General features: G+C 45.7%; 1 protein-coding gene across 1 annotated transcript in view; it reads right to left on the bottom strand.

Moving 5' to 3' along the window:
• Positions 1-25,340, bottom strand: part of Wwox (WW domain containing oxidoreductase) — a 915,833-nt gene that overhangs the window by 652,220 nt on the left and 238,273 nt on the right. Inside the window, exon 6 of the mRNA XM_021170653.1 lies at positions 21,472-21,560. Within this exon, the coding sequence (XP_021026312.1) occupies positions 21,472-21,560 (89 nt within the window). The remainder of the gene's footprint in view (positions 1-21,471; positions 21,561-25,340) is intronic.

Here is a 25,340-nt window from a genome sequence, read left to right as displayed (position 1 = left end):
ATTATTTCATTTGGTTGGCTGGTGCTTTGTTGAAGATTTTGTGTCTGTTCCTATGTGGTGCTGGTCCGTCGGTTTCTTCTGAAGGCTTTGCTTTTGACATCTAGCTAACACTGCCTTTTTATAGGAATTTGGAAACATTCCCTTCTCGCTCATGTTCTTGGCAAGGTGATAAAGAACTGATAGTAAAGTTTGGTTCAGTGCTTGGGGGGAAAGCATGCACAGCACAGCTAGAGAGAAGTATATCTGATAAATCACATTTTAAAGTATTCATGAAATCTCATTATCATGGGGCAATCTGGATCTTGTTAAGAGATCACGGCATTTGTTTCTGTTGCTTGATCTGTTTTCCAACTTGTCACCACTTAAAAATAAGCGTGGCGAAATGATTGTGGTCAGCTGTGTTTGTCCCGGATAACTTCTTTCTTATACATGGTGTGCATCATGGCTGTCAGTAAACAGCTCCAAATGGTGCCATTCCTTTCAGAAGACTGGATTTGAGGGCTCTGAGGCAGCGGCTTCCCGCTGCATGCATCAGCCTTGCTTTACACCAAAGTAGAGCAAAGTCTGTGCCTGAGAGGCTTACGAGCAAAGCAGACTCTTTGGAAAACGTGACATTAGGGGAAGACACACAGCGTATTATTACATCTGAGCTCATTTTTATTATAACTCTAATACTTGGTCAATTCTCCAAGCTGTTTTCTCCCCCATGCCCCTGGCCTTGGGATAGTCCGGTTAACATCCACTGAGAATTGGAGTACACAGGTCATTTAACTTTCATGAAAACTTTGGGCGGCGTTCATTCTTGTTGCTATTGTTCAGTCAGGACAGGTTTGTGAGTTACACTATTATAGAATTAGTAACAAAATTAGCGGCAACTTTCCTGAGGTTGGGATTCAAAGATTTGAGTCAACAAAAGTAAACCAGTAAACAAATGACTGGATAAGAACAAGGCAAAAGACGACTCCAGTTCGAATGCAGAATGCCACCCACAGCTTCGGGGTTGTGAATTTAGGCCTCAGCAGCAGCCATATTGGAACATTGAAGTGGAAACTTCTAGTTTCTTTGGAAAGTTAGTTATATCAAATAATGTTTTTCTGGGGCACACAGGTGAAAGGATGTATTGCTAAAGCAAATATGTGAGAGACTATTTTTTGGAAGCAGATACAGGTAAAGGGATATTTTGATATAGCAAACATGTATAAGGACGATTGATGAAGGAGTATAAATATAACCCCATGGACAGTGGGAGACAAGCACTGAGCATTGGTTTGGTTTGCTCTGCTTTGCTATTCTTTGATAATGACACGCATATATTGGTTTGACTTACATAGAGTTGTTGAGTTCAACTTGTGTTAACGCTGACATTGAGAAAAACTTGCCCAAGAATGGCTAGTGAGCTTCCTGCAGCTTGCTGCTTCCACATCCTCACCTCAGGCCAGTTGGCAAACTTGGGGGTTTCTTCGGGATTGAACTACAGCTGCCTGGTGTCGGCTTGCTGAAAGGACTGGACTGTAGCTGTCGGTTCGCTCCTGGTGTCTGCCTGCCTAGAGGACTGGTCTACAGCTGCTGAATCATATTTGATGTTTGCTACGGGACTGAACTGCTGCCCAAGAAGATCAAGCTGAACAGATCCATTTCCCCATATCCTAATAAGTTTTCTCCTCCACTACCTCTGCTGGGTGGTGGGCTAGAGAATAGGTTGAACCCTTATTAAATGTTGCAAAAGATGTATGCCTACAGAACATGGAGTATTTGGGGCACAGAGCCTAACTGGCATAAATGAGTGCTGGGTGTGGGCCCTCAAGGCTTACACAACCTGGCCCTGCTTCAGTGCCCATCCTCTGCTTCCTGCTGGACACACAGGGCCCAGCTGCAAGCAACATGGATTGAACTGTTCCCCCTGCCCCTGCTCCTGCCATGCCTTCTCTGCCTTTATGGACTGTAATCCCATGAAGAGCAAGTTCACATAAATCCTTCACCCTTCACGTTGCTTCTGTCAGGTGTTTTTGTCACAGCTACAAGTAACTAATCTAATATCCAAGCCAGGATGGATAGGTGGAAGTGCTGGCATTCTAGCCTAGGGCAGTTACTTTCTTAGCAGGTTCATGACCCATTGGTGAACCCATGTAAACCCGTTTCCTCCCCCCTAGAAACTTGGAACAGAAGACCGGAGCTTGCAAGTTGGTGATGAGCACAGCCCAGCATCTTACCAGCTGGTTGTAACTCTACACCATTGCCCTTTGCCCACAAAAAGAAAACCTGAGTCTGTGACTACTTGTCTTTTAGATGCTTTGAGGCAGAGTGACCATGGGGACTTTCAGTGGCCTGGCCGCGGGTCCTCTTCTAGGCACCTTTTGTCGTGCCGTGTTCCCAAGCATGGAAACCTATTGGAAACCTTAGTCTGGATGCACAGTGGATGTGGAGGACACATTAGCTCTCTCATTTCCATTCTCATCATTAATGTTTAATTGCACAACACCAGAGGCAGACTATGTACCTAGCACCGAAACCTTGTCACCTCTATTAATTAAAACAGGCTTATGGAATATGAAACCATAATGTGCTTGCCTTCTTTTTTTTCTAAATTATGAGGGTACCTAATTGGCTTGTACAAAAGGAAAAGTATTCTTTTAGCTTTCCTTTAATGAGGTTTTTATTATTCAAATGGTAACATTTCACTCGATTTTAACTAAAAGCCACGGCGATTCAAACGCGCCTTGGATGATGAATATTTACAGGCCATCAAAGAAAAGGCTAGATCAAACTAGAAAGATGGGGGTGGGAATAAAGACAGCATCAATGGAGCCCAGAGCAAAGCCAGGATCAAACTGTGAAGATGGGATGGAAGTAAAGACCAATTTAGGAAGCCCAGAACAGATATTATCAGTCAGCACCTTAAGGGGGATTTCGTCCTGACCTGGGCTCTGACCTGGGAAGGATGATGGGGGTGGAAAGGGCCACCATCCATGTCCAGCACTGGAGAATACGACAAGGAGAAACCCATCGCCTGCTCTCTGGTCTGCTCATGGAGAAACTGCCCACTTCTCTGCCTGACGGGTAGACCTGTGCAAGGCATCAAGCTCCTGCAATGGTGTTGAAAGGCAGCAGCCCCCTGCCCCCTCTACCTGGCATGCAGTGTGTCACCAAAGGACCATATAACAATTCTTCCACTTCCCTGGTAGGTGGGAGTCCTAATGATGAACCAGTGGGTAACTCTGTAGGTACCCTTCAGAGTGACCAGAGTGAGACTTCTTGACCATGCAGCCAGGCTCTCTCAGTAGCCGAGTTTAATTGGTTTGTTCTCCTAAAAGGAGAGCTGGTAGAGGCAGTGAATGGAAAGGCTGGGGTCCTGTCCAGAGGCTGGTGCTAACCAGATAAGGAATGGCTGAGCTGAGCTTTCGATCCCCAGAGCCCTGCCTGTCTCAATTTCAGACATTCTCTCTCTATTGGCTCATACCTGCTGTGAATTAACATCATCAAACCCTGCAGACAGGGCTGGGAAGAGACCAGCTCAGTTGGGAAAGTGATTGCTACGTGGACTTGGGGAATGGACTTATATTCTTATAACCCATGTCTCGGGGAAAACAGAGCCATAGTCCCCAGGTTCTAATCCCCAGATCTGGGCAGGCAGAGAGAGGAGTACGCTCCCCCCTCCCCAAGGCTTTCTGGCCAGCCAGCCTAGCCTACTCAGTGACTTCCAGGTCTGTGCCTCAAAAAGAATGTGGTGCTGTCTTCTGGAGGTGACCTGTTCATTGTACTCATGAACTATGTGCAGCTATGGTTACCTGAACAGAAGCAAGCCAACAAGCTCAGCCAACACTCCAACAGGAAGTGCTAAGTGGAATTATAGGGAACAAACAGAGGACACCATGGGCAGAGCTGGACAGGTTCTGGGATGTGCACGAAAAGTAGGAGAGGATTGTTAGAGTAGATATGATCAAGATACATTGTATATGTGAGTGAAAATGCCAGAGACAAAGTAAATGATGTTTAAAAAACTGAACAGAGCCAGAGGAACGACACCTGAGGCTGTCCTCCAACCTCCACATTCTCACACACATTACACTGGAGGAAAATCACTGGAGGAGGAGAAACAAAGAAAGACAGAGAGGCAAGAGGGCTAAAAAGACAAAGAGACACCTGAGGTTAGAGAGCAGGTTTGCGTTGTAACAGACAACCCTCTGTCTGCTCACCCAGTTTAATTTTCCAGTGCATGTGTCCGTTCTCTTTCACTGCCCCCCATGCACCGGCTATTGCCAAGTGAATACTGTCCCCGCACTGTGTGGACTCTTCCAGCTCTGCCCATTTCATGTTTTGCCACACTCTTGTCCTCCCAGGGGCTATTCTGAAGTCTCATGGACTCTTGACCATTTCTTTACCCTTGATGCTCAGCTTGAAGCTTAGTGGGCTCTCTTTTCAATGGTTCTTATAGGCTTTGTCTAGACCTTTGACCAGGTCAACCCAGTAAGACCAATAGAAAGTCAAGAAGAAAGAGGAGGAAGGGGGAGGAGGAAGAAGAGGAAGAGAAGGAGGAAGAGGGGGAAGAAGAAAAGGAAGAGCAGGAAGAAGAAGAAGAGGACAAGGAGGAGGAAGAGAAGGAGGAAGAGGAGGGGGAGGAAGAGGGGAAGAAGAGGAAGAGGAGGAAGAAAAGGAGGAGGGGGAAGAGGAGGAGGACAAGGAGGACAATGATGACAAGGTGTTGGACTTAATTGCCAATAAAAAGAAGCACAGAACTGGAAATCTGGATACCCAACAAATTCCTGTCTTTTAAGTCCTCAATGAAGGTCAAACTACCAGGGATGGTGATCTTAAGTAGAGCCAATCCCATCAGTACGTATCCTCAACACATCCACTTCCCTTCTCAACTATTTCCTTACGTCTGAGTGTTGGGGGAGCCTCCCTACCAGTACCTAGGAACAAGTGAGCCACACGTAGCTCACCCCCACATTTACTGTAATGACCAGTTTCTCAGGCGCAGCCTGTCCTGGGGGGGAGGGGCTATTCCCACACCTCTTCACACTTTCTACCATGAGTCATAGTCTGTCTGTGCCACTAGACACCAATGCCCAGGAGGAGGTAAATCTGTTCTCAGAGGGCATGGCATGCAGTGAGAGCTGAGCCTTGGGGCTACAGAGATGGCTCAATGGTTAGGAGTACTCACTGCTCTTCCAGAGGATCAGTGGTCCATTCCCAGCACCCACACTAGGTAGCTCAAAACTCTTCAGAACTCCAGCTATAGGGGACCAGACTGTGTTGGTGTAACTGAAGCTGGTTGTCATTGACTGATTTAAAAATCTTTAGGATTAGACTGGATCACTACAACTATCATTTTACATACAAAATAAACATAGCTTTGCAAAAAAAATCAGCACCTATACACATGAGCACATAACCACACAGACAGACAGACAGACAGACAGACACACACACACAATCATAATAAAAAATGAGCCTTTAAAAGCAAGTAAGCTGAACGTATGCATCGGAACTAATGCTATATTCTTTATGACATTTGGTCCCTGCAAGATTTTATAGGCATGTTTGGCAATATATTACCTAAAAATGATTTAAGTTGGTGAATACAAATGGTCAAAAATGACAGTCATTTATGCTCTGAAGACAAGACTGATACATCATGATTCCAGGAACACAAGAAGACCCAGAATGTCAAGTGTGAGAAAGGAAGAAGAATGGGGCTTTAAAGGAGTCACAGAGCAGCAGGGGCCACCACCATGAGGAGGTGTCACAGTGACGCTGTGAAGGTGAAATAGCACGCCTGACAGATGAAGTGCGGTGTTCTAGGTTAAGAACTACCCTTCTAGATGATGCTAGAGTTGTGACTTTGCAGGGTCCCATTTCAGAACAAACGAAAGAATGACCTAGATGGAACACCTGGCAAAAGGAAATATATTCCACTTCCTTCTAGAAACAGAATGTCAGACCATCTGGGGTACTGCTCAAGTGAGCTACAAGAATTCATACTATTTGGAAATACTGTGAAATTTGATGCAAAGGACATATGGAGCCGTGTTCCATTAAGAAACCCATTTGGAAGTCTTACTTTGTGACTAGCAGTGTGTTCTGCCAGAGAAGAAAGGGGTGAGGGAGGACTTTATAGCATTACAAGGTGGGTCCTGGCTTAAATTAACATCGCTGGTTTGCTCTGAATTCATGATAGGCAGCAGGAACTTGGCCACAGTAGTTACCTTCTAGAGCTGCCTCCACCCAGTTGAAATTCTCCATGCTTCTGGAACCTGCCCAGACCACAGCTATGCAGTGGACAGGCCATGGATACAGTTCATGAGGACTTAGGAGAAAATATGAGAAAGATTATTTAAAAAAATTATATTGTATAATGCATTGGATATATATGTAACTGGCTTGTCAGAACTGTAGTTTAAAGGATGGTCTTACAAAAGATTTCTTTCAAGTCTTGGTAGCACTAAGTCTTATATAATAGGATACAGAAGCATTGATTTTATAATAATCCAGATATGACGTTCAATTGATTTAATTCGAGAAGAGTTGCATTGTAACAGAAGTACTTACTACTAAGGGTGTTATTCAGAAAGAACAAGCAAGTAGCGAATACCTTTTACACAAGTCTTCCACGGGAGATGATGGACAGTTTATTGAGGGGCGACTGAGAAGCAGAGTCTCTAATTTAGAAGTGTGTGTGTGTGTGTGGTAATTTTTTCATGAGAGAATTCTTTTGATTGATATAATTCCAGAAAGCCAGAGAGACTACGTGACACAGAAAACGGTGTTCTTCAGCCTGGGTCTGCCTCTCATCGGGCAAGTGGAACTTAGAAGTAGTAACACACTGAGTTTCAGCTGTGTCTCCTGTAAAAGCGATTGGCTATACCCAGTGTGTCTGCTATTTAGGAGAAGTGAAAAACTACACACGGGATCTGCACAGATGGATCAATTGTTAATAGTGCCTACTGCTCTTCCAGAGGACCTTAGTTCAGTTCCTAACACCCCACAATCAGGACACTCACAAATGCCTATGTAACTCCAGCTCCTCGGGAATCCAGTGGCCTCTTTTTGGCCTCCTGGGGCACTGCACATATGTGTTCCTTCTGGCCCCAGACACATACACATACATATAACTAATGATGATAAAAGTAAGTCTTAAGGACAACCGTGTACGATGTTTCTGCATTGACCTTAATGGGGAAGCTGCCTACAGCAGGCGACTAACCTTTTGCCCAGTGTCTTGTTTCTTAGACCTGGGACTCTCCACTTTGGGGAGATGGTACCCACCAAGAATGCATGCACACAAAATACATACACAGATGCTCTCCACATTCCCTAGATTGTTCCAAGTGCCCTCACTCGGAGTCTCTGTAAGATTCTCTCTATAGATAGGGCAGGAAAGAAAGCAGGCAAAAGGGGCCATTACCCATAATACCAAGACCAGCTTGGGTGGTCAACGCTCATCAGCTGTGCTTTGGGTGGGGCACGGCCCTAAAGACATCAAGAACCTGCTGGACACCACAGGCCATTAACACAATAATTAGCCAGGGGTGGATTCTGCTGTCACAATAACTTAGTTACACTTAATTACTATTTTCTTTTTGTTTCAGCTGGAATAGAGAAAACAATCCAGGCAATCACCAGGAGGAGAGCAAAGCTCTGCCTCTGTCCCCTGGAGACCGACGGGAATTTTTCATTTCATGCACCATTTACAACTTCTTAGAGTAGATTCTGGAACGTCGGTACATTAGCAGAAAATGAAAACACTCTTGTTTTGGTGATTTTCTCAAATTTTTGCCTCCTGTCCATTATCTTGATTGGATTTTTCCCGTCCCATCATCTTAAGTCCCAGCAGTGAGATCGCAATCGCATTGATTCTCAGGCAGGGGTGTCAAGCACAGTGGCACCCACGTCTTCCCCAACACGCTGTTCTAGGGGAAAAGGCATCGATTTGATAATTGAGCACTTAGGCAGATTGGCATAGTAGTAGCTACAGTGCAGGCCGGACTCTCTGGTGCAGATTCTAGCAATTTCCAAACCTGCCCTAGGCACTTAAGCACTTTATTGTCCTGTGTTCCTGCTTCCAGGGAATATTTTATAAAATGGAAAATCAATGATTTGCAGAATATGGAGAAGTAGGGAGGGAAGGGTGAGGAACAGCAGCCTGGACCACTCACATCATCTTACGCACACATTAGAACACAACTTTCAGAAACTGGGGAGAAAGGCAGTGTCACCAAGCCTCTCTTGGTAGAACCCCATGGGTTCCTAGGCACAAAGGAATTGTGATGTCTTCCTAAAGAATTTTACTTACGGTATGAAAATCACTTGGGAGGCCACAATGGACAGTGGTAGATTCCACAACTCAACTCACAGAACACAAATATCATCAGTATTAGGTAAGAGGGAGGGCACTAGTGGATGAAGGACACTTGGCTGGTGTGATTCAGTGCAAAGCAACATTTCCCCATGAGCCCCATCTTCCTTATAGCCACAGTGGACTTGAAAGCCCCTAAAATAATACCAGTGTCCCTCTTTTCCAGGTAAATTGCAACCTTTAAGCATTTCACTTTATTGACAAGTGCGTAGAATAAAAGGAATGGCCAAATAACTAGATGGCCTGGACATGCATTAACATTCCCCCCTAAAAGTACGTTTTGTGGATATAAAGCAATATTGAGCATAATGATCCATTATTTATAAATTCCAGGTGACACCACCTTGGATGGATAAATTCTGGTAGAAATTCATAAGACAGGAACACTCATTTATTTATTTATTAAAAAAACATTTATAGAATAGTTGAAAACTATTGGTTGATGATTTCATTAGCATGATGCAAAGAGAGTATATTTAATACACACTCTGAAGTTCTCTTGTGGGCAGAGGGGAGAATTTTAATAAGGAGCCATGGAGGTGAACCTGTATGGACAATAGGGAAAGAAATAGTGTGTACCATGTACTGAAGCACATGGTCAAGATGGTCAAGTCCGACAATACAGCACCTCATGCACTTTGTACATTTTCCTCGCCAATGACGACTCTCCCCTCTGTTTTGCCTAGAGATATATGGAGCTATAATAGAGTTCAGAAAGCCCCTGACAGCTATGTGCTGCCATTCAGACCTGGGAGATTCCATGTTATGATAAAAGTTAATGGACTCTGACATCCTCTGGGACTCTGCGGGCCCTGGGAATATCTAATGACGAAATACAGCCATGCCAAAGAGCAGCATGTGTCCGGGCAGTCGACGATGGGTTTGTAGGTGCCTCCCTTATCACCCACCAGGTTCGAAGTGGCTGAACCAGCACCAGTGCCAAAAGGGAGCCAGCACGGAATGGTTAGAATTGTCTCTGGTGTCCAGAGAAGATCAATGAAGAAAAACACTTTATAAAACAATGAAGTGGGATTCAGCCAGACACCTTATTGGGATTTTTTTTCCCCCTGCAGGGAGGACATCAATAATAGAACACTGGAAGGATTCTACTCAAATCTTGCTTGGTGAACCAATGAGTTTAGCTGGGGTTACTTTTAGAATATGGGGGACGGGTTCCTCACAGGAGCATAGGCATTTATCAGAGGCTAGACAATTAAAAAAAAAAGTTGGTCACCCCGTGTTTATAGCCTGGGGAAGGGGTGGAGCTTTGGATGCTCTCTCACCCAATAACCAGGAACCACTTAGTATCCTGGGGAGCGTGTTAGAACCTTGAGAGGACAAACATCAGTGGGTCCAGCAGCTCCTGGGAGTTCAAGTTAGGCAAAAGCCACATAGAATATGGCAACATGCCTCTCACAACACAAGAAGACATCTGTCTTGGTCAAGGTTTGTATTTCTGCATGAAGCAAGTTGGGGAGGAAAGGGTTTACTCAGCTGACACTTCCATCACCAAAGGAAGTCAGGACTGGAATTTAAGCGGGTCAAGAAGCAGGAGCTGATGCAGAGGCCATGGAGGGATGTTACTTACTGGCTTGCTTCCACTGGCTTGCTCAGCTTGCTTTCTTGGACTACCAGCCTAGGGATGGCACCACCCACAATGGGCCCTCCCACCCATGATCACTAATTGAGAAAATGCTTACAGATGGATCTCATGGAGGCATTTTCTCAAGGGATGCCTTTCTCTGTGATAACTCCAGCTTATGTCAAGTTGACACACAGAACCAGCCAATAAAACATCTAATCTAACTTGGGAGGAAGAGGAAAATGACAGCGAGTAGGAAGGGACAAAACCCAACAATATACCAAAGAAAGGGGCAGAAGGAGCACAGTAGAAGAGGGCCCAAGGGAGGCTATGCTGTCTTCTCACCGTCATAGGTACTTCTAGAAGAGACATGAATTGGCATTAAGCTGATGAGCTTGCTCATCATATATGTATATGCCCTCCTTCCATGGAAGTGTGAAGTCTGAAGAAGTTGCCCAAAAAAACCGCACACAATCACAAGATGTAGCTGTCCTTCCATCACTCAGAAGGCCCCAGAAGGAATAGGGCATTCCCAATGAAGGCCAGAAAAGGCTAGGATTGGTAAGTAATAGACAACCGCAGGTAGCTCCTGCCTGCCTGCCTGCCCAGGGCTCGCTCGCTCGCTCCCACACTTCCCAGCCACATTCTAGTTCCCCCTGACCACCAATGGAAGGGCTCTGTAGAACTCTTCCTACTTCCACACCAGGGAGTGGTTTCACCTCCGTGGCTATGTTAAGAGGTTGTGGAAACTTTAGATCTTGGGACCTACCTGGCAGACGGAGGTCACTGTGCATATAGGCATTAAAGGTTATGACCATGCCTGGTTCTGGCTCAAGCCCCTCTTCATGGTCTGTCATAATGTGAGATGCTATGACCACAAGCACCCAACTGCTTCAGGTGCAGGCACCCCAACCTGCCTTCTGTGACATAAGACTACCTTTAACTATGAGCCAAAATGAACCCTTCATTCTTTAGCTGCTTCTGTCAGTAAAAACAGCTACCATCAGAGCCCTGTCCCATCGTGTGGGGCTAGCCATCAGAGGCCCCGTCGTGTGGGGCTAGCTAGGTAAGCATCCTAGTCTTCCTTGCTCTGAGCCCCTAGAGCCTCTGCCAGCAGAAGTCATGGAGGAATGCTGGCTCAAGCTAGGCCGATGCTTAGCTAATGCTTGTATCCAGAGCAGCACCACCTGTTAATGGAATGGCACCATCCAGTCAGCGGGGCTTTCCTACATCAATGAATAATCAAGCTAATCCATCCCTCCTCACCCCCCAAACACACACACACACACACACACACACACCCCAGTCTGACTTGGGAAATCCAACTGAGACTCTCCTTTCTCAATTGACTCTGAGCTGTGTCAAGTTGACAAAGCTAATGGGGGCTTCTTCTTTCAATCTGTCTATCCATCTATCTACACCCAAGGGCCACAGGGCAGAATGGCTAAGGGTGGCACTGGTATATTCATGTTTCTTAAGGATTCCTAGATGGTTATATAGCAGCCAAGTGGAAGAATGGCTGCATCCATCTCTTCAGACTTTACAGAACGACCGTAAGCAATCCAGGCACTGCTGTCCTTTGAGGTTAGAGACATTCTGCTCACTGTGACTTCCAGAAGCCACCATTTGTCAATGTACCTGTTACACACTCCTGGGACAACCAGATACATCTTGTTGCCTGTTTCTGGTCATCAGTGTGTGGGTTATGCCAACTTGAGTGTGCCTATGGGCTTGTTCTGAGACAGGGTCTTACAATATAGCCTTTAGCTAGCCTGTCTGGTACCTTTTTCTTATCACGAATCAGTCGGCTGCTACACTACAGCGCCAGGCCAAGTAGTGAAGTGAAGAACTGGGGCTACTAATTGAGAAGACCTGTTTGTGTTTTTGAGAGACAAGGTTCTGAATCGATGCTTCCAAATGAAGAATAGAAAGCACGCACAACACTCAAAACAGGGCGGCACATCTGCACGTGGATTCTTCCTTGGGGACTTTCGGGAGGCAGCACTGGGTAGCACAGCCGATTTATTTCAAGTGCACATTCAAGTTTTTAGGTTAACAAGAATTAACTTCTCAACAATTGACTGAGGAAGAAAGATGCTCCCTTGTTATTCAGATGTGTTTAAGCACGGTGTCTCAATGTGTCAGTTATGTAAACATGGAATCCTGACCTGACAATGGGGTTGGGAAGAACTGTATAAGGGGAAGTGTGGGAAGCCACATGTGCCTTTGCAGAGTGGCGCAGGCTACTGCTGGCCACCATGCATAAGTTTGGGCAAACAACCAATGCTTACTTATGCAGTAAAGTTTTTCGCCAAAACACTGCCTGGCCCGGGCATGATAATGAGGCTCTGCAAAGTGCTGAGAGAATAACCAATCAGATGTGAGACATGCAAATGAGGTATGTTAATGAGGTACTGTGAGATACTGAGAGTAGCCAATCAGATGAGGAACATGCAAATGAGGCATAGTGCATAACCAATCCGGGTGTGAGACACACCTCTCCTAGGCCTATATAAGCAGCACCAGTTCTGAGCTCGGGGTCTCTTCGCCGCTACAATCAAGCTCTCCCAATAAACGTGTGCAGGAGGATCCTGTTGCAGCGTCCTTCTTGCTGGCCAGTCAGGCGCACGCAAGAGGGAAGAAATCATATGGCATTCATGAGCCACGCTTGGAGCACACGGCTCAAAAACAGATGCTAGAGTGCATTTGCGCAGGTCTCACATAAATCTAGGGCTCCTCGAGTGACCCAGTATTAACACTGCCATGGATTTGCTGCAAAGCTGGTAGGCTAGGTGGTCTCCTTAAGGGTCAAAGAACAGGTTTCACAGGCTGAACTGTGCCTGGCTGGCGGCAACACAGGGTCCATAGCCAGATCAGGGAGCTTCGACTCTTTGATGCAGTTACATTGCCACAGATTCCTAGGAGGGTACCTTTAGTTTGTTTGTCTAAAATAATCATGGCAAGTACAATTCCTTTTTAAAAGCAGTTTCTGAGGCTAAAGAGATGGCAGAGTGGTTAAGAGGACCTGCTGCTCTTGCAGAGGACATGAGTTTGTTTCCCAGCACGCATGACAGGCAGCTCACAACTGCCTATAACTTCAGTTACAGAGGATCCAACCCTCTCTGCTAGAACCTAAGAGCTTCTGAAATTGTGGACAGAGATCTCCACTCCCACCCTCACATATACACATAATTTTTTTAAAAAGATCTTTAATGGCTATTCCCCAAGATGTAGACACATTCCATCTTAACACTGCACGAGGCACGAGGGGGATAATCCGTTCAAGAACAATGAATGGTAGAGAATCGGTGCCTAACAGTCAAGTTTGGAATTGCAGATGGTGTTAGAACACAGCAATGGGCAGGTAGAGACAGTAGGATCAGGTGTTCAAGCCCGGCCTGGACTATCAAAAATGTGGTTTCAAAAAGAGGCCCCCAAATTAGCAAACAAAAAAATGAATTTTCTCCAGATGGGTCCATATGCCTCCAGTTTGTCATCCTCCTCCCTTCCCATCCATCCATCCATCCATCCATCCACCAACTGTTCTGTACTTACTGTAAGGCAGTGATGGATATGACAGAAGACAAGAATAAGATAGACAAAGATGAGGATTCTGTACTGACTGAACACCAGACACCAGGCAGAATATTGTGAGAAGAGTGTGCTATCTGATCCTCTCAACAACCCTAGAGTGCTTTGACTGTCTCTCCTCATATTCATCCATGAACTGACTTGAGGATCACAAAGACAGAGTAACCTACCAAGGTCTTCATAGGCAACAGAATAAAGACACAGAATGAAGTCAGAGACAAATCTGAGAATGGTGCCTCTGGTCCCTGGGGCTTGGTGTAACAATAGCAACCAAAAGTCAACACAGAAAACAGGAAACATCCCAAAGTATTGCCTGGGATGACTGGGTGTTGTTGTTGATGCTCTAAGACAGTGGTACTCAACCTGTGGGTCATGACCCCTTTGAGGAGGGGTGTCACACATCAGATATTTATATTGCGATTCACAACAGCAGCAAAATTACAGTTATGAAGTAGCAACAGAATAATGTTGTGGCTGGTGTCCCCATAACACAAGGGACTGTGTTAAAGGGTCTCAGCATTAGGAAGGTTGAGAACTGCTGATCTCAGAAATGAGCTGTTGATACAGAAGTGGAGCTAAGGAGAAAGGAAGGAAGTGGAAGGCTCTGTAGAAACCCATGGTCATGCCCCGAGAAGACAGGTGGGTATGAGGGGACAGTATGAGGTAATGGCTAGAGCCAGCATGCAGAGCCTAGGGATGTTTCTACGAGTGTGAGATACAGAGGCATAGGTTTGGGGGCAGGGGGGAATCAATAAAGACACAAGAAATTAGACCCGTCTCTGAGACCTGAGCAGGCAACATCAGTAAGCACAGAGGCTGTACCTCAGTCAGCAGGATGCCCCTGAGCTGGTCAGAGTCAGAGCTGAGTTTGCATGTGAACATAATGGTTCTGTTTCAGAGGTGTACATAGCAAAATGACCCTTTGGTCTTCGTCTGTCTACCGATAAGCATCATTTTGAAGACAGGTAGGGACTGGGGGGAAATGAACACTGACATTTGGAGTAAATGTATACCTTCAATGGTTAATGAAAGCAAATAGCTGCCGTTTCTGCTTAAGGGGACTCCATGGAAAGGCACCTCCTAAACATTTGGAAGAAAATGGTTTGGGTACTTTAATTGAGGGGCTGAGCCTCAGCTCTGATGGGCCTGTTTAACCTCCTTTATAGGTAACTCAGCAAAACAAATCTCCTCTCAGTGATAGAAAATTTGCTTCACAAAGCATCAACTCTGACCTTGAGGTGACCTTAATAATCATCCCAGTAGGCAAGGGCTGTCATCCATCCAATTAAAGGGACAAACCTCCTTCCAGGGGCAGGGGCAGGGCAGGGGGTGGGGGGAGGTGTGCTACACAGTGCTTTTCCCAAATAACTTGGGTAGCTCTTATTTTCCAAATAGTTGAGGTTGCTGAGCTCCGTGGAGATTTGGGGTTAAGATCTAGCCTCACCTACCAGCTGTTGGCTAGGAGGACCTTAAAAAGGAGTCTTAAATCTCTTGACCTGTAAAATGTATTATTTGTTGAACTGGGTACAAATGGGAGATGCTGCAGTTCTTTTTGCCTTCTGACCCCTTAGCTGTATAAGACTAAGAACTGATAAACAGCAGCCATCACCAATATCATTCTATGCCTTCAAGTTCCCACTACAGCTTCGGGACCTTCCTTATTTAATGATATTCAGGGTGTTACCTGGACACGGGGTGTTTCCCATAAAGAGGTATTTCTCAGAAAATGGTACAGCACACCATTCTACACAAATTTCTCCTTCTCCCACATAAGTATCCTGAGGCAGCTTTTACAGAATGATGAAGCTGACCACGAAAAGATTAGCTTTATGTGTCGGCCCTTCATAACCAGTCGCGTGATCCCTTTCCTAAAAAGGGGGGAACTTGTAATAGACCTGAAATTTAAATCTAAATGCAGCTGATGTCCCAAAACCTGTTATTTATACTAAAGGAGGGATTGTGGGCTATTGTCCCATGGTTAACATGGTGTCCCTACAGAGAAGTCTATCTATGGAATGTTTCTAGGTAAAGTTTTATTGGTGTATGCTGTTCATGGTTGTTCTGTCAATAAAGTTTTATTGATACATACTGCCCACAGTTCTTTTAACACTAAAGTTTTATTTGAATACACTACCCACGGCTGTTTCTATGCTACGAAGGCAAAACTGAGTTCTTGCAAAGAGAGTTCATTCAAAAAGTATTCACTTGCTGGCCCTTTACAGGGAAATGTGCTGATTCCTGCTTTATCCTGCACTAATTGACATAGGCTGTTTGTTTGTTCGTTTGTTTGATACAGGATTGCTGCATGATATTCTTTTGAAATGTAATTTAATGTCATGTAAGAAGATTTTCACCTAAAGAGCTAAGTAGGAAAAAAAAAAAAAGTAAAGATTTTGTAAGAGACGAGCTGTTACCTCTCTGGTGTTTCTAGATCTATTAAATGGCCTGTAGTGTGGTTTCTCTGTGTTTTAAGCTGGAAAATATATAGGGTAGAAGAACAATGAGTGGGTAGGCTTCGTCAAAACGTGCTGGAACCATCCTAACAGAGACCAGAATGAAGAGCATAAGCTGCAGGGAAAACCAGGCTCTGTGCTGTCTTTCCTGGGGTTCACACTGGGCAGAAAGCAAAGCAACAGGACCTCCCCTCGCCACCCCCCCATGCATGGAACAGGGTGGACTTCTCACGTTGAGCAAAGATGGATGCAGAAATGTTGGCTAAAACATTACTCTCAAAGCTGAGCTAGGGAGAAAAGGGAAGATTAATCTATAATTTACACATTGGTCTTCTGGGTAATTTATCCCTCAAAATTTGGGTTTTATTTTAATAATGTATAGCCCACCCACTTCTACAGATGGAAAGGAGACAGAACTCTAGAATATGGATCCAAGAATATAATATCCTGGGTTAGAAGCTCCAGTTCTGAAAGTCATCTAGTGGAACGTAAAAATAAACAATTTTGCTAAAGATTTTTCTCCTCAAATATTTAATAAGGATAGAAAACCTTTATTTTAACCTTTAAATAAAACACATCTTAGTATGATTTTCTTGGTGAAATTGAGCCAAATTTATTTAAATTATCCCAAAGACAGAAAGCTGAGACGAGAAATAGAAACCCGTGATGAAAAACGGCGTTCTAGAAACCTTCAGAATTGCACAACTCGATTAATACAAAGCCTCTATCAACTGCAGTTCCCTTCCAGGACGAATGAAGCCCCTGCCAATGAGAGCTGGCTGGCAAGGGACTCCTAGGAACCCACGTCCTTTATGGCAAGCCAGTCTCAACTTTTCACACTGAAGGACTGGAGCACAGCCTTCCGTTTTATTGGGAACGACAGAACTCTAGTGAGAAAGAACACGCTTCTGGAACGTCCTGTCCTTGGATCGACGAGCTGTTTTAGGCCCCAAGATGTCGGCTTTCTATTCTGGTAAATGAAGAAGTTCCAGTCAGATTGAAAGTGGATACGAAGCCCATCACCAAGAAGCTGAGGCTTTGGAGTCTGTCACAGGCCATCCCAAAGACCAGCCTGAGTGATTATCAGAAAGAGACTCGCCCCAGCTGCTCCCCACTGACAGAAACCCTTGCTTACTAGCACTGTGGAGGCTGGCTCCCTTCCCGAATCCTAATTTAAACAAAAATATCTTCAGAAAAAAAAATATAGCTCTGTGGGAAACTGCCACAGTCTTTGGTTGGGAACTTTCCAGTAATGCCCAGAATAATTTAGCCTGAGAGATACTGGCTGACCACCACGACCACTAACTCTGGGGAGAAACGTCTAGAAGCAGATCCAGGTTCCCGAGCTGGCCACCCAGATGAACAGGCAGCATGCAAACAACTTGGGGAGGCAGACTGGGCAGGCGGTCTGCACAGAACCCCAGCAGAGCGGTGATAGCAAATGGTCCCACTTCTTCTCTGTGTCTGGATGCAGACAATCTTGGGCTCAAATTCTCTACCTAACACAAGATTCAAAGGGAAAGTGACTTAGACTCTCGTGTGCTTGGAACTTCTGATTTGGTAAACTGAGTGAAGATGATGAGAACCTAGGGTTACTGTAAGAGGCCAACAGAGTGTGTGTGTGCGCGCGCGCGTGCGCGTGCACGCACATGAGTTTTGTCCAGGGCCTAGAGAGATGGCTGTCAGTAAGGTAGATGCTACACATGCACAAGAACCTGAGTTTGAGCCCCCAAGGTCCATAGTAACTAAGTTACTTTTCTATTATTGTGCTAAGACACGGAGACCGAGGCAACTTACATTAGAACGAGTTTTATTTGGGGTTCACAGTTTCAGAGGGTTAGAGTCCAAGACCATGATCATCAGGATGGGAGGCATGTTGGCATGGCATGGCAGGAAGGCAGGCATGGCACTGGAGCAAGAGCTGAGAAGCTCCATCTTAATTCACAAGCACAAAGCGAGAAAGCACACTGGTACTGTTGAGTCTTCTGAAACCTCAAAGCCTTTCACTGGCAACACAACTTCAACTGGACACCTCCTAATCCTTCCCAAACAGTTCTACCGAGGACCAAGCATCAAACGGGAGCCCATGGGGTGGGGGCATCCTCACTCAAACCACCACACATGTGGCAGCCAGACAAAGGGAGACACACCTATAATCTCAGAAAGTAGGGATAGGAGGAATCCTAAGAGGCCAGCCGAGCCAAGTGGCCTGCTCTGAGTTCAGTAAAGAGACCCTCTGTCAAACAAACAAACAAACAAACAAACAAACAACCCCCCCAAACCAAAAACAACCAAACAACAACAACAACAACAAACTTAAGTGGGGAGGTGACTGCAGGAGACATGCTTTGTCAACCTCTGCCCTCCACATGCACCAATGTGCATGCACACCCACACTTACACAGGCACACACAGGGCAGGGAAAGAGTTCTGTCTGCTACCGTGAGTGGACTGAACAAAGCCTTTGGTCAGCTCCTACTGCTTCTGCAGCAGACACCAGTCCTGTTCACACCACAACAGTCTTTGCCTCCCCACCCCAGCCTCCAAAGGGAAGATGTACGGTGGCTGATTCCCAGGGTCCCCGGAGGCAGAGAGAGGCCAGCTCTGCAGCCTATGTGGATGGCTGCATTTTCTACTAGTATTTTGCCTTCTCCTTCCTTCCTTCCTTCCTTCCTTCCTTCCTTCCTTCCTTCCTTCCTTCCTTCCTTCCTTCCTTTTTTATTTGTCTTTCTTTCTTTCTGATGGTATTCCAGGGTCTTGTGTGCACACTCCGAAAAGATCTATTAAAAGGAGCATAATGGGGCGTCCACGTGGAATGTACACAGGGAGGCTCTTTGGTCAAACTTGCACCAAAAAAAAAAAAAAAAAGAACCGGTTCTGAACTGAGGCTTGCTTTCATTTGTCATTATGTTTTACACACAAGGAAATTTTAATGTCTGAAGATGGGTGGCGGTGATAAGAATGGAGTTACACATGTTTTTCTGGCAGCCCGGTCACCAGCACTTAAATTCACTTGTGACAGCTCCCCGATCCAGAGACCGTTAGTTAGCATGGAGCTGTCATCTGCCTTTGCAGGGGAAGCTTGGGTACTGGCAGTCTGTCAAGAGGGGAGAATTGCTCACTTCTTTATTTACAGATTTTCAGTAGGGCAGTATTTCTCTATGCGGTGCGACCCTTACGCCACTCTTAGAGATGCAGAGAGAGCAGAACGTGGAGAGGCTCGAAGGGAAAGCACCCTTGGGCCCGAACAATCGAGTACTGGAAAAATCAAAGACTAAGTGTGAAATGGGTGGTCTTGCCCTCCGAGAGAGTCTGGGTCAGCGACTGCAAAGGGCCCTCAGGCATGATGGTTTCTGAGCTCCTTACTGGATAAAAATCTAATGACTGCTTTGAGGCATGGAGGACGGGGCTGTGATCAAGCTGTCAGCTCTCTTCAGCCGAGACGCTCACTTCAGTACCCAATCAGAACAGTGCAAATAGGGAAGGAAGGAAGCGTAAGAATGGACGGCATGTTCCTTTGGCCATCGACTCCTGGGTGGCCCTAATAATCTCACTAGTTCTCTGAGTACAAGTCCCTGTTACCTTTACAACAAAAGACAGCATCACAGAGGAGTTAGGAGGGATCGTGGTGTGATGGGCACATAGCGGCTTGGCCCCACCACCTACCAAATGTTGACTATACATCTCTTCCCTTACCTTTCTAGCCTCACCTTTCTCATCTGTGTAATGGACATAGTCACGCCCACCATGAAAGAATGCTTTCAGATCTGAACCAGAAGGCGAGAGTAAAGTGTCCTAAATGTGTGTGCCTGGCTGGACCCCCCAAAATGAGCTGTTACTTCTGCTGCTGGGATAGTTAGTAATTTTGTCCCTCAACAACCACAGGCATACTGGGATGAGAATTTGGCGACAGTAATAAAACACAGCTTCTAGAACTGAGGCTGTGGCTTGTCTGAGGTCGCTTGGCTCCCGGTGGCCAGTACTGTCTTCCCAGAAGAATGGCTGGGAGTTTGGAAGTGCTCAGCAAACGCCTGGTAAGTAAATGGACAAATGATGGAGGACAGGATGAATAAATAAATGTGCAAGCCGATGCTATTGATGCTATTCCTGGCTTCCAGCCCCTCAGAGAGCTCTTGCAAGAGAGAGCTGCCACTAAGGACATGACACCGGAAAGAGCACATAGTGAGACTCACACTTCTGATGGGCAAGACTGGAGGGGGTGGTGGATCTAGCTGTGCCTGTGAGCCACCAAAGGGTCTTCACGTGGCAGCGATAAAAGCACCTGGACAAGGATGCTCTGTCTATGGGGGGGAAGACCACTTGCTTGCTAAGCAAAGATCAAATGCTGTGATGGTCTAAAGGACCAGAATGGAGTCAGCACTAGAAACTAGGTGACACAGTAGCATTTGAATACCTGGTTGAAGATCCCTCCCCCACACCTCTCATCAGCTCAGGGGATGTCAGCGTGGCCTCATCTGAGCCCTAACCATCTTAGGCTCCCTGGACTCCCTCACAACACTGTTTTCCCCCTTGGCACCACCTGGGCTAGGATTAACCTAATCCTCACGCTCTCATCACCTCATTGGAAAATAAAATTAAGCTTAGTTATTTATTAATGAAACTGAAGCCACTGTGTTAAGTGAGACAGGGGTGCTGCTTGGCCCTATAGAGGCAACCATGAAAATAAACCCTGGAAACAAAATACTATAATTGTAACATAGCTAGCCACCACTGCTTTTATTAGAGTGGAGACTGGGTCTCCACTTCATGCCCTTCCTCTCCTCCTCCCTTCTTTCTTTTTCTTCTTCATTTCTCTTCTTTCTTTCTCTGTAGGGAGGAGTGGCAGCTGGAGGGAAACAGTATATAGGGCCCACCCCCACCCCCACTGCACCTCCACTAAGGGGATCTGAGGAGTTGGTGAAGAACGTTCCCTCATTTCCAATGTCAGCAGATGCAGTGGGTGTAAGATCCAACCAGGACTGTGGGTACCCAGGAGTTGGAAAAGGCTGGAAAGTCTTACAAGGCCCATCTGTGACCAGAGCTGTATCCACACCCCATGTCTGAGCATCAAAGGCTTGCAGAGCACCAGAAGACAGCATGCTCAGGGTTTCAGCCCCATTAGTACAGAGTAAGTGAGCTTGTCAGATGCCCTTGAGGTACGCTCTTCCTCGATTCTGATAGATACGCAATGCGTTTCTAACAAGGCGCATCTGAAAACTGCCCTGGTGTGCATCAGCCCTACAAGTTTTAATAATGCCTTCGAATCTTGCTTTTTGGTCTGGGAAGCTGTTATTAGATTGATGATACATCTCATGAGGAGGGTGACTCAGAGTCAAGAAAAAATACGGTCCACCTTAACAGTACATATAAATGAGCCTCTGGTGCCAAGACAGCACTACAGTCTTGTGTTCTCCCGGTGGTGTTCATCTGATAAAGACATTACAATAGGAAGGAATTGTGATGTATGATCCCCGAACTGGAACACTCACACATTCTTGGCCTTGAATGCTTCGGCAAAATGTTGCACGCTACGGAGCACGGCCAGGTCCAGGGTCATTGCTTCCACCTTGGCTTTGTGCTGCAATGAAAGGAAATAAGAAAGAAATGATAAATAACAGCAAGAATGGTTCGTGGTATCAAGTTACAGTAAATGCGTTATGGAACATGTCGGAATTCCCCTGTTTGATATTAGATGCCCAGAGAGACTATACATCACCAGAATGAATGGAAGAACACAGCTTTTATTGCCAAGTCCGGGGAGCATGGGAGGGACTCAGCTGGATCTCTAGGCTGGGGTTACACATGGCTTCACTCAGCACACGGAAGAGGCTCGAAGGTGTCTTCTAGCTCATGGTATCATTAAATATGTGCTCCAAAGAGCAGCATCTACTAGGGGATGGGTAGGCCACCAGAGCAAGCCTGGCCACGATGCAATGGACAGTTCTAATCTCAAAAGACTCAACCCAGGTTATGAAATCTGTCAACTGAACTTGCATCACCCTTAAAGACAATCCAGCCAGGGGCAGTGGCATACACTTCCAAACCTGAGTGAGATTAAGGTCAAAGGAGGCAACCTGGTGAGAAGTTGCTCTAACTCCTAAATAAATCAAGTGCAGGATTGGGGAGATAGATATCAGTTAGGAAATTTCTTGCCACGCAAGCAAGAGGATGTTGGTTTGATTACTAGAACCTATGTATGATTACAAACCAGGTGTGGTAGCACATGCTCTCAATCCAAGAACTAGAAAGGTGGAGGCAGGAGGATGTCTGGGACTTGCTGATCAGCTTGTGTTGTCTACTCAGAAGCTCCAAGCCAGTGAGAGATCTGCCATCAAAAATAACAGCAGCAAAGGGCTGGGGAGATGGCTCAGCAGTTAAGAGCACTTGTTGCTCTTCTTCAAAGACCAGAGTTTGGTTCTCAGCACTCATGTTAGGAAGCTCACAACCACATGTAACTCCAGCTCCAGAGGACCTGATACTCTTTTCTGGCCTCCAAAGATACCCACTTGCAGTTCAAGTGCACGTGCGCATGTGTGCATGCATGTGCGCGCGCACACACACACACACACACACACACACACACACACAAATTAAAATAAATCCGTAAAAAATACTGAGTGGTAGGGAATATTTCCATCTCTGTTGCAGGGTGGCATCTTAATAGACTGCAGAAATGATAATTAAGTCCCACACTTTTCTATTTACTTGTGTTTATCCAATAGGTAAGGATTCTGCTAGGTATATAGAATCTGTTGACAGGTGACCTGTACTCCCCCAAGTTCTTGTTCATGATAAACACTTAAGTGCTTGATCAGACCTTTAAACAAGCAGATAAACTGTCAGCCCCTGCCCACCCCAGCCCCTAACTCCCATGCATCCCATCTCCCTTTGCCCAGGGCAAGGTAATCATTGAGATACACAGAATCCTATAGAAATGTGACTATATACAAAGAAAAATCAGGCATTCATTAAAATCGTCATGCCTTGCTGGAAAACCCAAAGGATATGCATGCTACACATTATGAAAATACATGTACATATTTTCCCCCATAAAACAGGGAGAACATTCCCAGATGATGACCCCAAATCAATCCAACGAAACTAATGGCCAAGCCAAGTGACCCACACATTACTCTCCATGTGTAACTGAAAATCGTTAGGTCATCTTTTGGTCCCCATCCCCTCACACACACTTTTACTCTTCAAAATATACTGCTGAGCTGCCATTGCTAATAAGAACAAATCCAGGACGTATCTATACAGGGGGAGTGAGAGGTCGCCCCACTAATCTGTAAGCTGCAGGTTCCTAGGCTCCTGGGGATAGAGACTCCGGTCCTCACAGGAAGATTCAGAGGTCTTTGCCATGGGTATCAGGTTTCTTGCTTCTGAAAAACTGTGTGCAACTCAGTGAGGTCTTGGGGGTGGGGGGAAGAGTGCGCCTTTGGGAATTAGAGTAGGGGTGTGTGTCCACTCCTCGGCTGGGGAGGAAGTTTGCCCTCCTGGTTGCCTAGTAAACTTCGCAGCTTCATCAAAATGATGACTGTGGCTTGCATTCTAACTGGGACTGGAGTAGCCTGGCAGAGCGGACAGCAGATGGAACTCATTTCTGAAGGGTGGAGCTGTGGGTTATCAGGGGAGGGAAGGCAGGGTGCCCAACCTGCCAGTGTGAGATTTCCTGCCTTGATTGGTGGTGACTGTCAGTGATTGATCTAGGGTGGGCCACATGTCACTGAGCAGGTGTAATGCATATGCTTTTATTTGGGAGTAGTGACAGAGTCACAGAAACGGTCAAAACTAGTATAGAAGTTCTGTCTCTCCATCCAGCTCCCCATAGTGGTGCTATCACACTAGTGATAGTACACGACCAAAACCTAAAAATCTCAGCACTCTCAATACGACAATTTATTATTATTTCAGAGTCATTGTAGTTGTCTGTTTTATTTGTTTTCTGTTTTTTGTTTGTTTTGGTTTGTTGTTTTTTTCTCTCTCTTTACCAATTTGGAGATATATTCATTTTCTTTCCTTTGATTGGTCTATATTTGTGTCAAATTATGTGACATTTCCTTCTGTGTGTGTTTGCTTGCCTTTTTTTTTTTGTGAACTTGACATAAGCTAAGGTCATCTGGGAAAAGGAAACAATTACTGAGAAAATGTCTCCATCAGACTGGCCTATGGGCATTTTCTTGATTACTGATTGATGTGGAAAAGTCCAGTCCACTGTGGGCGGCGCCATCCCCTGGTCAGGTGATCCTGGGTGCATAAGAAAGGAAGCTGAGCAAGACAGTCAGCAGCACTCCCCCATGGTTTATGCTTCAGTTCCTGCCTCCAGATTACTGCCCTGCTTGAGTTCCTGCCTTGCCTACCATCAGCAATGGACTATAATCAAGACACGTAAGTCAATCCCTTCCTTCCAAAGTTGCGTTTGTGTCTTTATCACAGCAATAGAAAACAAGAGAACAATGTAACAATTCATAGAATCATCACCACATTCAAGATTTGGAAACGACCCATCGCCATATAAAAAGAAAACCAAAAACAGTACTTTTGTTAACAAGTGGCTGAGTTAGCATGTGCCATCTAGAACATGAAAAGCCTTGTTTGGCCAAAGCCTGGTCTCTACTTTGGCAAAATATCCTTGAAAAAAAAAAAAAAACCCTTTTGCAGTTCAGATGGACCAGCAAAATCTCCAAATTCCTTAGCATAACCAGCAAGGTCTTCTGTATCGGCCATCAAGGGCTGTAGGGAACAGGCCCTGAATCAGCACATTATAACACAGCAAAAAAGCCCTTCACTGCTCACATTTAGCAAAGCCAGGTTCAACTTTGTCATAATGGTGCCTCCACAGCAGGCAGTGCAATGGGCCACACACAAGACCTCAAGAGGGCTCCACTGGACAGTGGAGGATATTGCTTACAATCACACCGCATTGACGGAGAAGTGGTTACAAGATGTAATGCAGTGTAAATCTCATGGGCCCAGGGGGAGAATGGTGATCCAGGATGAGGATGGAGATGGCAGACATGAAACTCACGTCTAACTCCCCAATCTTGCTTCAAACTCACTTCGATTCTAGAAAATATTTTAACAAGTATGATGAACATAATAAACATGCAGGACTGGTACCCACAGCCAGATGTGGAGTCAAACGCAGTAAGCCCAGTACTCTGAGGAGGCTGAGGCTGAGGCAGGAGGACTGTGTGTAAAATGTCAGACCTGACTACAAAGCAGGAGCATAGAAGCTGGAAGAGATGGGGAGATGGGTAGAAGAAGGGGGGGAGGGAGGGAGGGAATGAGGGAAGAAGAGAGGGGAGTAGGGAGAAGGATAGGAGAAGGGGGGAGGAGAAGGAGAAGGGAGGGG

The sequence above is a fragment of the Mus caroli genome, chromosome 8 (genome assembly GCF_900094665.2).
Source record: "Mus caroli chromosome 8, CAROLI_EIJ_v1.1, whole genome shotgun sequence".
NCBI classification, from domain to species: domain Eukaryota; kingdom Metazoa; phylum Chordata; class Mammalia; order Rodentia; family Muridae; genus Mus; species Mus caroli.
This window is presented reverse-complemented; position numbering and strand designations above follow the sequence as displayed.